Source organism: Ananas comosus, linkage group 1 (genome assembly GCF_001540865.1).
Source record: "Ananas comosus cultivar F153 linkage group 1, ASM154086v1, whole genome shotgun sequence".
In the NCBI taxonomy this organism is placed as follows: Eukaryota; Viridiplantae; Streptophyta; class Magnoliopsida; order Poales; family Bromeliaceae; genus Ananas; species Ananas comosus.
Genome location: NC_033621.1, coordinates 20630226 through 20644776, shown reverse-complemented (window position 1 = coordinate 20644776; position 14551 = coordinate 20630226). Strand labels below are relative to the sequence as shown.

The following is a 14551-nucleotide window of genomic DNA, read 5'->3' as shown; positions in this document are numbered from 1 at the left end:
TTGCTTAAATTTTTGATAGAAAATTTTTTATACTATTTAGATAATGTTTAATAACTCTGATTATGTTTTATACTATTTAGATAATGTTTGATAACTCTGATTATAAATTAAGAAAGTCTAATCTTTATTTTAAGAAGATTATTCATTTATGACCGTGTATTTTTTAACTCTTAAGATGAATTTGATAATGATTTTTAAATATTACAAAATTTGGCTTCTAAACATTTTTAATTGTGTAGATCAATTTCAATAGTGCTGATTATCTATTTGAAATTTCGATCATTCAAAACGATTTGATAGGACAAATGCTCCTATCCTATTACTATCCTATTAATAGGATAGTAGCTGGGCTCTTATTATTATTATTATTAAATTCTATGCATTTGAAGACCCTTATAAGGTGTTTGGTTCTTAGAAAATCTGTGCAATACTGTTTTTCAAAAAAAAAAAAGGAAGCTTTTCATGAAAAATATTCTTTTTATGTTTTCTGGATAAAAAAAATTGGAAAATAAAAATGGTATTTTTTTTTGAAAATTAAATGAACGAAAAATATTTTTCTAACTAGCAAATTATTTTTTGAGGGCATTTTTCTTTTTTTGTTTGAGGGGATTAAACCAAGTGAGAAACAAAAGGCCCAACGTTTTCCATTTCTCAATAGGATATTGGGATTGAATTCTTTGGTTTATAAATTAGGAATCCAATATGTACTCTTTTACATTGGCAGTAACATGTTCCCAACCTTATGCAAGCAAATAAACTATTTATAGTTATAGTATTTTTTGTTATATTTAATTAAATAAAAAATATATAATTATAACTATTATATTTTTAATTATATATATTTTTTATTATACTGTATTTATAATTATATTTATATCCAACCCAACTGCTTGAACTCATGAGTTTAACTTGAAAATAAATTTCCTTACAAATGTTGTACAGCCATTTTTCATAAAAAGAGGGCTTTTTTTGCATTTAACCCCCCGGCAAATTTTTATTTTAAAATTAGTCCTATTAAAATTTAATTTGCAAAAATGTTCTTGGATCTGCCACGCAGGCGCCACGTCAGCACCATGCGGGCAGGGCCGGGGCCGTGTGCTAAGTTGAACGTGGTGAACCATTCACCGTATTTTTTGTATATTGAAAAGAGGAATAGAGAGCAGAGATGTCAATAGGTATGGATATCCGAAATATTATCTGAATCCAAACCCGAATAAATTATATATATATATATATATATATATATATATATATATACATAATTTATTTTTATTTATTTATATAATATATAAAATATTTANATATATATATATATATATATACATAATTTATTTTTATTTATTTATATAATATATAAAATATTTAATAATTTTTATTTCTTAGATCTTCGTCCAACGGTATAGATTTTTAAAATACCGCTGGGTTCAGGTTCGGGTTTCGAGTTTTTGGTCGGATATGGATATGGGTATGAATTTTTAAAATCCGTCGGGTTCGAATTCGGGTTTGGATTTTAATTTGATTTTCGGGTTCGGGTTCGGATTTTTGAAAAAGAGAAGAAAAGGAATACAAATTCCCTATTCCTCTTTATACGTACTAAACACGGTGAATAGTTCACCATGTTTAACTTAACTACCCCCAGTCTCTCCTGGGTGGTGCTGACGTAGCGCCTGCGTGACAGGCTTAGAGTCATTTTTGTAAATTAAATTTTGACAGGACTATTTTTAAAATAAAAATTTGCCAGGAGGCTAAATGCAAAAAAAAGCCCATAAAAAGACTCAAAACTCAGCATACAACTAATTTGGTGGATTGCCTTGAAAAATGTTAGAGTAGGACTTGTGTGCTGTTAGGATAGGGATGTCAACGGGTCGGGTTTGGGTCGGGTTTTTAAAAATCCGAACCCGAATCCGAAAACCAAATTAAAATCCGTATCCGGACCCGAACCCGGCGGGTTTTAAAAATCTATACCCATATCCGTATCCGACCAAAAACCCGAAACCCGAACCCGGACCCGGACCCGGACCCGGCCGGTTTTAAAAATCCATACCCTTAAATGAAGATTTAAGGGATAAAAATTATTAAATATTTTATATATTATATAAATAAATAAAAATAAAGTATGTATATATATAATTTATTCGGGTTTGGGTTCGGGTTCGGGTCGGGTAAATACAAAATCCATATCCGTATCCATATCCGTCGGGTTTTTATTTTCTATACCCATAACCAAATCCATACCCGTTTAGCTCGGATAAACCCGCCCTGTTCGGGTTCGGGTTCGAGTAATATTTTGGGTATCCATACCCATTGACATCTCTATGTTAGGAGCACGGAGGCCTTCGTGATCCTAAGTTGTTTTTTATGATGAGACTTTCAAATCGACGATTGGTTCCGTTAAATTTGATCTAGCATATTTGAAATATTTAGAAAATAATTTTTGTAGATTTTCGATATCATTTATCTAAGAATCGAAATAATTTAAAATTAAATAATTTTTAATGGTTGAAGTATACCGTTTGCAAGTTTAACAGTATAGAAGTATTCAAATCAGATAAAATTTTGAAAGAAATTTACTGCAAGATCAATTTCTCTGATAAAGAATTTTAATGCTATATTATCAATGAGATTTTTATTTTTAGCTGTTGATTTTGAACTCTTTCGATCGCTAGATAAATGATATTAAAAATTCACAAAATTTATTTTCTAAATACTTCAAATATATTAGATCAAGTCCAATGGAGCCGATCGTCAATTTGGAAGCTTCATCATAAAAAATAGCTTGGAAGCACAGAGGCCTCCGTGCTCCTAATAGCACACAAGACCGACTCAAAATCAAAATGTTACCTTGCAAATAATCCGAAGCCATCTTTCGTGGAAGGATCTAACATTAACTTACAACTAAACAGAATCTCTACAGGAGTCAGGCTGTGGTGCTTCTAAAAGCCCCAAGCACTTGGTGCTTGTAAATTTTGTACCGTTAGATTTACCACTTTGATCATTTTTACCTATTAAATCATATTATTCAACCAACCACCCACTTAACTCTAGGGGTTTCACATTATTCTAATCGCACATCTCTTATTCTAATGGCTAAAAATCTATAAGTATCAATAATTTGATACTTTTAAAAGTATAGGAGCTCAATTCATCTTTACAGTATTATTATACTAACGGATGGCAATAACAATTTTTTTTTAACTTTTGTCAAATTTGATTTTCTATTGAAACTAGAACTACGTCGATTAGGAATGCCAATGAGTACGAATACCTGACATTTTACTTAACTTTGAATCTGGATTGATGCTAAACAGGTTTGATATTGGTTACGGCAATAAAAAATAAAAACTTGCCAAATTCATTATCTGTATCCCATTTGAACTCAAATCCAAAGTCGAATTCGAACCNATATATATATATATATATATATATATATATATATATATATATATATATGATATATAAAAAATTGAATTTGTATTTTGAAAATTTAGATTTGAGGATAATAGGTTTAAACTCTGATAAAGAGAAATGGCTCTCTTTTTTTTGTGGATTTTGAATTTGATTTTTTTGTTGAGTTTGAATTTGGTAATGTATTTTTAAAATCTGATTGCTTCGGATTCAGGTTTGAATTTTAATTTCAGTTTCTGTAGTCCGGTTCGAATTTGGATTTTTAAAAATCCGTACCTTATCGGCCAATCCAAATGCCCGTTTATTAGTGGTGTGGTGTACAGAGTAGTGCTGATACACCAAGTGCAGGCAATATCTTCCCTTCTTCCAATTGCAGCCTACAAAAATTTTTAAATATAAAAGCAAACATTCAAAATTTTTATTTATAAAAATAGATCTAACTTTCATTTAACTTATATATTTCTCAAATCTCAACTCTAAAAAATATATATCATTAAATTCTAGAAATCATTTTATTTTTTATATTTGAGCTCCGAAAAATATATAGCATTAAACTATAAAAATAATTTTAATATTTTCAAAAAAATGGTGAATAATTCGACATGTTTAGAAAACAATAATTTATTCAATGTATAAGTTTAATTTTATAAATAAATTAATTACTGAAGTATTTTTATAATAATTATAATATTTTTTTAAAATTTATTATTAAAAAGGGGTTAATTTTATATATCTTGTTATAAATATATCAAATAGTAAATATATCCCTACAAAGTTTAACTTTTTATATTTTTTTTCTGCAAAAGTTCAGTGATATTTATATTTGCTATTCTAGTTTGTTACTATTAGAGTATTGTTTATTTTTTTACAGAGAATAAATAAAATGATATTTTTGTCATCACAAATGTCCCTCAAAAGGTCCCAACGGTTAGAATTATACAGAAATGTCCTCTTAAAAATTTTCAACGGTCATCTTCTTCCTCTCTGCTGTCACAAATATTATAAGAGGGATAAAAATGTTAATTTACCTCATTCGCTAATCAGGGTTAAATATTTACCTATGATTAAATTATAGGGATAATTGCCTACATATCCCTCATACGTTTAGAAATATCCGATATATCTCTACTTTTTTTTTTCTTTTTCTAAAATACTCCTCATATGTTCCACAGTTATTACAGAATACCCTTGCAGTTATCTCCTATTAAGTTAACCTGGGTTAAACGTAAGTTAAATATCTACCACAGTTAAAAAAAAATTAAAATACCAATTTTGTCCTTAACTTAAGGGTAAATAAGAAAGGTTGGTGACGGTAGAGGGGTATATTGGAAAAGACCAAAAGTCAAAATACTTTTTATACCCTTGACTTTAAGGGCAAATAAGAAAGAAAGTGATGGTGGAAGGGTATATTTGAAAGGGCAAAATAGTAATTTTATAGAGATAACAGAGTTACTTAACAGATTTTAACTCAAGGGGTATATTAGAAATAGGTTGGAACGTAGGAGGGATATTTTCAATATTAGCCTTCTAAGAGAGGTAAATTGGAAAGTCGGAAATTTTTCAGGAATATATAAGTAATTGCCCCTCAATTATATTTTTCTGTCGGATCCTAATCGCAGGGGGTATATTCGAAAACGTTAGAACTTTAACTAAAATAAATATAAAAAATTAAATTTTATAGTATTATACTTGTTATTCGATATATTTATAAGGTGCTGTATGCAATTAATTCAAAAATTAAAAAGGGAAAAAATTCAATCCAATTGTCCTCTAAAAGCGACGATAAAAATCATCACAAAATCATTAGAGAAAGGACAAGCCAACGCCATTACCACCACCACCACCACCTCTTCCCATTTCCAATCCTTCTCCACGCGACCTCACCACCGACGAAGGCGCAGGAAAAACCCTAATTCCCTCCCCTCCCAAACCCAATCTCCCCACCTTCACCTAGGAGCGCTAGGGTTTCGCTCGACAATGGCGGCGTTGAAGCCCCCCGCTACCTCCGCCACTAGTCTCCCCTTCTCCGCCGCGGCCCCGCCTCCGCCGCCGCTCTCCGCCACCCTCCGCCCCTACTCGGCTAGGGTTTCCGCCTCTCGCCGCCCTCCCGGGACCTCCTTCTTCAATGGCGGAGGTGTGGTGTTTGATTTCGAGCGTATCTCTATAATTTTTTTTGCTATTTGATGCGACCTCGAACGGTGCTTTGTTCTATCATTTTAAATGAAGCTAGTGTTTTGAACTACCATGCGAAAAAAACTTGTTACACTCTAAAAAAGGGTATCGTTTGGTTCACGAATATGCTGATCTTACTTATTCCTGGTACAGATACATTTTCTAGAATAGAATTGCTGAAATAGAAAAAGTAGGGTTTGGGGCTGTGAATGGTTAGGCTGGAGCAGTGGGAATAAGAATAATTATAATTTTAAAATAAAAAATTACCTAATTAATTAACATCAAAGTATTAATTAGATAGTAATTTAGTAAGTTGGTAAATTAATAAATATGAATATATTTTATAAGATAATGGAAAAGCACATTAATTAATTAATTAACTATAAGAAATAAGTCAACTTGTTAATTAATTTATTAGTTAATTGGATAATTAGTTAAGAAATTAATTATTTTAGTCAAAATATTAATTAGTTAATCAGTGTGAATATTAGTTACTGGATAAGCTCATCAAATAGTTAATTTTTTAAATTGGCTAATTAATTACAAATAATAAATTAATTGCTCAAGTATTTATTTAATTAAATATCTATTAATTTATTAAATAAAGTGGTTAATTAGCTAGTTAGTTAATTGGTAAATAAGTTAATATGTAATATATATTAATTGCAGAATTTTATAATTGATTATTTTTTATTCCCCTTTGTAACAAGTTATCTCGGGATAACCCATTAAGAGATCTCTGGATATCCCATTAAGAGGGAAACAAGTGTTTCTCATTGTGTTTGGATGAATAATAAGTAGAAATAAGCTCCTTTATTCCCCCTTATATCCCTATCTAAGCAGTAGCAAAAGGTTTCTGTGCTTGAGAATGATGTTTTAATATTTTATATTCGGCATTACCTATAGCATATAGGAAGTGACTTGGAATGGTCTTTTCACGCTCACTCATGTACATTGTGGAGATCAGCTAAACCAACAGGTGGGACACTTGCCTTGATGTTATTTTACTCAAAGGATTGATCTTATATAAGAAATGATTTAGTAGTAGTCTTAATAGATTTTTTGTAGCAAGATGGGACCTTGACTAAGAAAAGAAACTTATTATACTGAGTTGGCATTGAGTTGCTGTGCAAATAAGCCAAGTATTTTTCTTTTTTTTTACTCCTAAGAAAGTGGAAGAATTGGGATTGTGTAGTTTTTACTAGCGATGAAAATGCCATTTTATGCAAAATCATTGAAAGAAAGATATTTCATATAAGTATGCACAAAGATAACATGTAAAGGGGATGAGAATTTGGCTTGTGATATGAGTAGTGCCAGGCATTTTCCTAAAAGTGTGATTTGGCCTCTCATCATGATGAGACTTTTGGCTTGTTATAATGCTAGGCTGCTAGAATCCTGAAAATGAGTTGGTATTGAATTATTGTATGAGCCAGCCAAATATGTAGGGTTTTGTTTGAATGTAAAAGCAAAATGAGATTGTGATTGTGCAGTTTTTAGTAGCAAATAAAACGCCTATCTGAGGAATATTTCTTTGAGAAGATGTTTATATGAGTATGCATGAAGAAAGCATAAAAAGGATGAGGATTTGGCCTTATTATATGAGTCGCGCAATGCACTATCCTAGAAGTTTCATTTGCCTCCTCGCAATGGTGAGGTTCTTGCCTTGGTATAATGGTAGTAATATTACAATAAGTTGGTGTTGAATTGTTGAATGAGTAAGCGGGATGTGGTTATGGTTTGTGAAGATGTTATCAATGTGAACGATCAAAATATTTTATTTTGGTCTCTGATATTTCTCCTAATATTTTTCTTTGACAGTGAAATCCTTGAAAGTTGTGCTAGTTCAAACAAAAAACTTGGATAGATTGAGATGTGGGGCTCTTCGTACCCAAATGAACCTATTTGATCGACTAGCAAGGGTCGTCAAAGTAAGAATTTGAAGTTTCCTTCTTGGTGCCACATTATGATATGTTCTCTTGTTCACATTATATTCTAACTAATGTATAGATTGTGGTACATTTGTGGCATTTCTAGTCCTATGCAAATGCAGTCATTAGTTCCTTTGAAGATCCGGAGAAGATCTTGGATCAAACAGTTCTTGAGATGAATGATGACTTGACTAAGATGCGCCAGGCGACTGCACAGGTATATATACTTTTCCTTATATTTTTAACTAACCAAAGTGAATATCTTATGTAGGAAGTTATTATGGAATTCTATTCCTCATTAAAAGTTTGTTATGCTAGTTTGTGAGTATATTGCTTTTCCTAATTTTGTTGTCTTATTCCTTTTGGGAGAAGAAAATTCCAATTTTGTTGTCTTCTTCATAATAGTTATTTGCAAAGTAGATTTTTGTACCTTTGTTGTGTATGCGAACAAGTTCAGTTTTCCTTTCACTTACCACTGCATAGCTATTCATAATATGTCTATCTTAATTTCTTTTTCTTGTATTATCTGAAATTTCAATATGGATTTCCTTTGTTGAATTGAAGGTATTGGCTTCTCAGAAGCGCTTGGAGAACAAATATAAGGCTGCACAACAAGCTTCTGATGATTGGTGCTGTTATCTTTGAAGTGTTATTCAATTTTGTGGTATATATTTAGTAACTTGAGATCAACTCCATGCATTTTTTTTTTCTTTGCAGGTATCGCAGAGCACAACTTGCTCTTGAGAAAGGAGATGAGGATCTTGCTCGTGAAGCCCTAAAAAGACGTAAATCTTATGCTGTGGGTACCTTGTGGAAGATAGACTTTTTCATTTACAAATGTACTTGGTATTCCTGCAAAAAGTGAATTTTTTTACATGCCTTGAAGAAAATTTATTGCATAGATTACCTTATTCTTATGAAACTGCCCCTTTTTATAATACTATTTTAACACTACAACCTCCATGCAACTAACTGAATGACTACCAAACTTAAACTTAAGGTGTCTGTTAAGAAACTGCAATTTTGAGGGAGATATATGAAAATTTTGGAATTTTCTTGTGTAGATATGAACAATGATTTTGCGGGACGTGTGTGTGTGTGTGTGTGTCATATGTTAGCTGTCATGGGAGAATGTGAGATCGGGATTTATATTAACTATAGGTACCCAACTATCCTATTACATTTGCAAACTAAATGTTTATAAAAACAATTTTCTTTATCTTAATTGCAGTATATCTTATCCATTTAAGGTTTCGTTATGATTTGTTTTCCGACATATGGTCCTCCTAAAAGGCAAATTTAGAGGGGCAGTGATGGAACAATTTTGACAGTTAATACAATGTTTTAGCTTTTTTTTTTATTTTTAGATAGTAGAATGACTTTCAGAATGTTCCAATAAGTATAGCTTTTGATGGTTTTATGTTTCCCCCGATTTCACTCTTTATTGTGCCTTTATTATAGTTCTTAAACAATGTAAAGTTTCAGAGCTTATGCCGTCATTCGGTTATTAACTTATAGACTAGTGTCCTTACGGGGGTCATAATGGGAGATTTTCATTGCAGATCTTTAAAATACTTTTCAGGAGAGGTTGGGAAATTTCAACATGTGAAGAAGCGGCAGACCAATTAGCGCCATCCACCAATTTTTAAGCCGGCTTTCTTGAAAAAACTTAGGGCTGTTTGTCTGGAAGTTGATTCAGGGAATCTAGAATGTAGATATTCTCTAGGTTTTTTTTTTTAAAAAATTTTCTATTTCAATTATTATTTTCTAATTTTATGTGAGGTTGTGTAATTAGGACAATGCAAGCTCCTTGAAGGCACAGCTTGATCAACAGAAGAGTGTGGTGGATAATCTTGTCTCTAATACTCGGGTTAGCTTTTTCTGTTCCTTAGTATACTGCACCGTGTTGTACACTTTCTTCATTATGCCATATGAAAAATCTTAGTTTTTCAAATTTTATCCTTTTTCTCCCTCTTCTCTTACATTGTTTTTTGTAGAAGTTACTGTTTGTTGTTGGCCAATAGCATCATTTGTTATTGAGGATCATTTCAGTTGTTTATTTATATTTATTCAACGCATTTTTTAGCAACAAAGAAGAAGTTAAAGAACATTAAGAAGTTTAGAGATTGAACTTCTACCTTAGAAGTTAGAAATCTAGATCTTATGGTAGTTGTTCAATACTCTCACTACTACCTTGCCATAGTGCATCTAATACTTTGCGACTTTTCCCTCCCGCTCGGCTTCATATTTTAAATAAGTTGTACTGCTGGTTTTTGGTGGCCTTACTTGACATATTTGAATTTTAATCCTGCAGCTTTCCTTCTTTTGGTCCAAAGTCTCATAATTCACCAGAAACAAAAATTCTCTGTGAGGATCATCTTTTCATAGTTTTGTTGGGAAAAATGGAAATGCATTGCTCCTCCTTATTTAAGCTTAATATGGGAAAAAGCTTAATTGAATTATAAAAGAAATGTAGATCCTATGCTAACTTGTTTAGATCCTAATTTACATTTTTACATTCAGCTTGTGTGTGTGTGTGCGTGTGTGTGTTTGTTGGCAATACAAGAAAATCATTGTATAAATGTTCTTCATAGCACATTTATAGCTGTAAATGTTTTCAATCTCCAAGTATCTATTATTGTGATATTTTACAACTTTTTTGTATCTGGATGCACGTCAGTCCAATTTAACCATTCTGAATGGCTATAATTAGATCATTCTGTTTGGTAGCTTTTAGAGAGCAAGATAGCAGAGGCCAAGTCGAAAAAGGATACTCTAAAAGCCCGTGCTCAAACAGCCAAGTCTGTCTTCCTTTTCTTTATAGATAAAATCACCTGTTTCTCTTTCTCTCAAGTTTGTACATACTAAATATCAGAGTAACTTTTGCCTTTAGGACTGCGACAAAAGTGAGCGAAATGATAGGAAATGTGGATACAAGTAGTGCTCTTTCAGCATTTGAGAAGATGGAGGAAAAGGGTATATCTTGTTTTTTTTTCAAACTCTTTTGGAGCATTTATGGCAGATAAATTATAATGCACTCCTCTATAGACTAAATATAAGATCTAAATATAAAAACTTTTCTATCAAAAAGATTGGAGTATATTGCACAATGTCGCTTCAACTATGGTTCTTATTGTTATATGGATTGCATAACAACCAAATTGATGTTCCAAAATTGTTGACTGGGATTATTTGACTTGATAGTTTTAGCGATGGAATCGCAAGCTGAGGCCCTTAATCAGTTAACAACTGACGATCTCGAAGGGAAGGTAGTATTTGTTCTCGAAGACACGTTTATCTTACTTTGTCTTGTGCGAACAATATATATTTCCCATTTAAAAATGCTGTTTGTTCGTTGCAGTTTGCAATGCTCGAGAGCTCATCAGTGGATGATGATCTTGCGAAAATGAAAAGAGAATTATCAGAAGGCTCTGTGGTAGTCTATTCTTCTCAGACCATATGCATTATCTTTACTCTGTCAATTTTTTTAAAAAATATTCATTTATATACCTCTGTGCAATCATTTATTTAATAGAGCCTTGCAATATAATAATTTTTATAGGGGCCTTTTTAAAAATCATCTTTTACATAAGTAGCCTTGCACATTTAGAGACATCCTTAGAAATTTTCTTACAGAAAACCAACTTTCCCCCTTGAATTGGATGACTACCCAAATTGCGATAAGGTTATTCAGAAAATGGATGATTTTGCAAGGCACAGACAAATAGTCAAAGAGTAACACATTCACACACATACTCACAGACAAGCACGCAGACGCACCCACACACGGGGAAGGAGGGAGGGAGATTTTGCTTGTGCGTCAAGTGGTCCAAAAATGAATAGCATAAGTTGAAAATACTTTTTAGACAGTATTCTATTGCTATATGAACTCATTTATAAATATTTTCGTACCAAAACGTATTTGAATTATGTTTAACAGTTAAACACATTAGATCAATTGTTAAGATTGTCATTTTGAGACCAACCGTCTCTAGCTCAAGTGGCAAAAGGCTTGGCGGTTGGTACCTGAGGTCCCATGTTCGAATTCTAGTTAATTCACATTTCAAGCTAAGTTTATATTTAAAAAAATAAACAAAGTGGGTAGCATGCTATCTTTCTCTTTCTAAAAAAAAAAAAGATCGTCATTTTGAGACTGTTTTGCCAAAGAAATCATAAATTTCTTATTTTTAGTAACTTTAAATACCCTAGATCATTAAGCAGTATGGGTTGTCAATTCAAATACTCTAATGCCGATTTTGAGAAGGATTTGGCCCCAAAGTCTCTCAACTGTAGTACTTGTAATAATCTATTAACAACAAGTAGATCACGGCCAGGGGAACTTGTTTTGTGTCCGGAGAACTTGCTGTAACAAGCCATGGTTTTCTTGATAATGAGGCCTCCGAGATCATGAGTAAGAATATTGAAATTACCATATACCAAATGTTCGTAAATTTTCTATGCTTTTGAGCTTCAGGCAGTCTCAAAATTAAGAATCAGAACGTTTGATATATTATGTCTTTTGGGTTGATTCTGAGTTGGGTTAAAACTTCGAAGTTTGTTTTAAAAACATTAGATATTTCTAAATCAAGAATAATGGCTATTATTATTTTCAGCCGAGGAATCCTTCACTTTGTTTGAGGAATTATTCACTTTGCGCCAATCATTTCAATCTCTACTTGATACATAGTTAGAAGCATCCAAAACCTGTAAAATTTGGTTTCTACTTTGTAGTACTTTAAATATTCCAGATCAAATCTAATGCTCTGGATTGTCAATGAAATGCCCTACCATTGATTTTGACTCGAAAGAATTTGGATAAAAAAATTCTTGGGCACAGCCTAGCTTTTATTCTCTACTTTTTATGTATGAATATATTTTTTGCATAATTCTTCAGCTTTGCAGCATTAATTGAAATCTACAATTTTGCTTCTCATTTCATTTGCAGAAAGGAGAACTTCCTGATGGTAGAACAGCAATCAGCAGTTCAAATGCAGCTTTTCCTTTCCGAGACTCTGAGATCGAGAACGAGCTTAACGAGCTTCGGAGAAAGGCCAAAGAGTATTAGTTTCATGTCCTCTGTCTTTTAGGCTATTTTCTAAATTGAAAAAAGGGTTTTCCCAAAATAGCACCTCAGCAATCACCTTCAGTTATTGCGAAAGAGCGACCAAAATTATGAATAAACCTCAGTTGCTGAAGAGTACATTGATGCATGAAGAGATTCTTCTTCTTCTTCTTTTTCTTCTTCTTTTTAAATTGGGAAAACTTCAAAAACCCCCTGCGGTTTCGCACTTTTTTTATTTTAGTACCCTATGGTTTAAAGTGTATCAAGTTAGTACCATGTGGTTTCGCACTTTCTCACTTTAGTACTCTGTGGTTTAAAGTGTATCAAGTTAGTACTCTGTGGTTTTATTTTTGTATCAAGTTAATACCCTGTGGTTTTATTTTTGTATCAAGTTAGTACTCTGTGGTTTTATTTTTGTATCAAGTTAATACCCTGTGGTTTTATTTTTGTATTAAGTTAGTACTCTGTGGTTTTAAACCACAGGGTACTAAAGTGAGAAAGTACGAAATCACAAGGTACTAAAGTGAGAAAATGCGAAACCACAGGATACTAACTTGATACACTTTAAACCGCAGGGTACTAAAGTGAAAAAGTGCAAAACTACAGGATACTAACTTGATACACTTTAAACCACAAGATACTAAAGTGAGAAAGAGTGAAACTACAAGGGGGGTATTTGAAGTTTTCTCTTTTAAATTTGCTACTTGCTGTTAAGGGTGACAATTCTGTACAGTAGCCACTAATTACCAATGTACAAGAGTGTGGATTTGCTTAATGATGCAATTAACACCAAGTTGTATTAAGGTTGGTATATTTAAATATTATGCGACCGATGTGTTGAAATATTAATGTACAGTAAGTACAGCTATGGCTGTTAAATAATACAAAATGATTGTTATAGTTATACTCTAAAGGTTTAAGCTAGCAGAGAATGATATTTAAATATTTTTATATTTAACACTTCCGTCTCATATCTGGGTTTGAGACTTTTTGCAAGGTGCATAATGTGGATTTGAATTAGGAGAAGTGTCAAAACTAAAATTTCATCTAATCCTTTTCGAACTAAGGATGAATTAAAAAAAGAAAGATAGAGAGTTAGAAGAATTTTTTTTTTATTTTGATTAGTTTTTTTTTAAAAATAAACTAACACTTATTTTTTAAATTTAAATATTATATATATATATATATAATATATATAGTTAATATTATATATATATTATATAGAACTAGGCGTCTATTGTATTAATAGCACCAAGTCATTGTGCTGGATGCTACCAAGTTTTTGAGTCATTGATTTTAAAATGTTGCGGTCTAGGATGAGTTGGGCCCCCTAGGGGTTAAGTGGGTGGTTGGTTGAATAGTATGATCTAACGGGTGAAAATGATCAAAAGGGTAGATCTAATGGCGGAAAACTTGGTAGCACCAAGTGCTTCGTGCTATTAATAGCATAGTAGCCGGACTCTATATATATATATATATATATATATATATATATATATATGGAGTCTGGTTATTATACTCATATGAGTATGATCGCCTTCGTACTCATAAGTTGTTTTCGATAATAGAGCCTCCGAATCAACGATCTATATCGTTAAATATTTTCTAGAGTATTTAAAACTTCTAGAAATTAAATTTTATAGTTTTTCGATATTATTTACCTTACGATCAATAGCTCACAAAATTGACAATTTTTAACGGCCGGTATGTGATAATTGCTAGTTTAACGGTGTAAAAGAATCCGAATAGCTTGAATTTTTGATAGAAAAATCTATTCATTACCTAGATAAAGATTAATAACCCCGATCTTAAATTGAAGGATCCGATCATTCATTTTAGGATGTTGTTCGATTTTGACCGTTCATTTTAGGGTATATCCGCTTGATGGACTTTATAATGATTTCGAAAAGTTACGAAATTTATTTTCTAGAAATTTCAAATACTTTAGATCATGTTTAACGGTGTGGATCATCGATTCGGA

The 14551-nt window shown here is 31.9% G+C and overlaps 1 protein-coding gene across 1 annotated transcript; it reads left to right on the top strand.

The window, feature by feature from the left end:
• Positions 5195–12741, top strand: LOC109719524 (probable membrane-associated 30 kDa protein, chloroplastic). Its single transcript, XM_020246268.1, has 11 exons — positions 5195–5539; positions 7399–7508; positions 7615–7725; positions 8073–8137; positions 8226–8307; positions 9304–9378; positions 10239–10309; positions 10402–10484; positions 10713–10777; positions 10870–10944; positions 12454–12741. The coding sequence occupies exons 1-11, from the start codon at positions 5383–5385 to the stop codon at positions 12571–12573; spliced, it is 1014 nt and encodes a 337-aa protein (XP_020101857.1). The 5' UTR covers positions 5195–5382; the 3' UTR covers positions 12574–12741.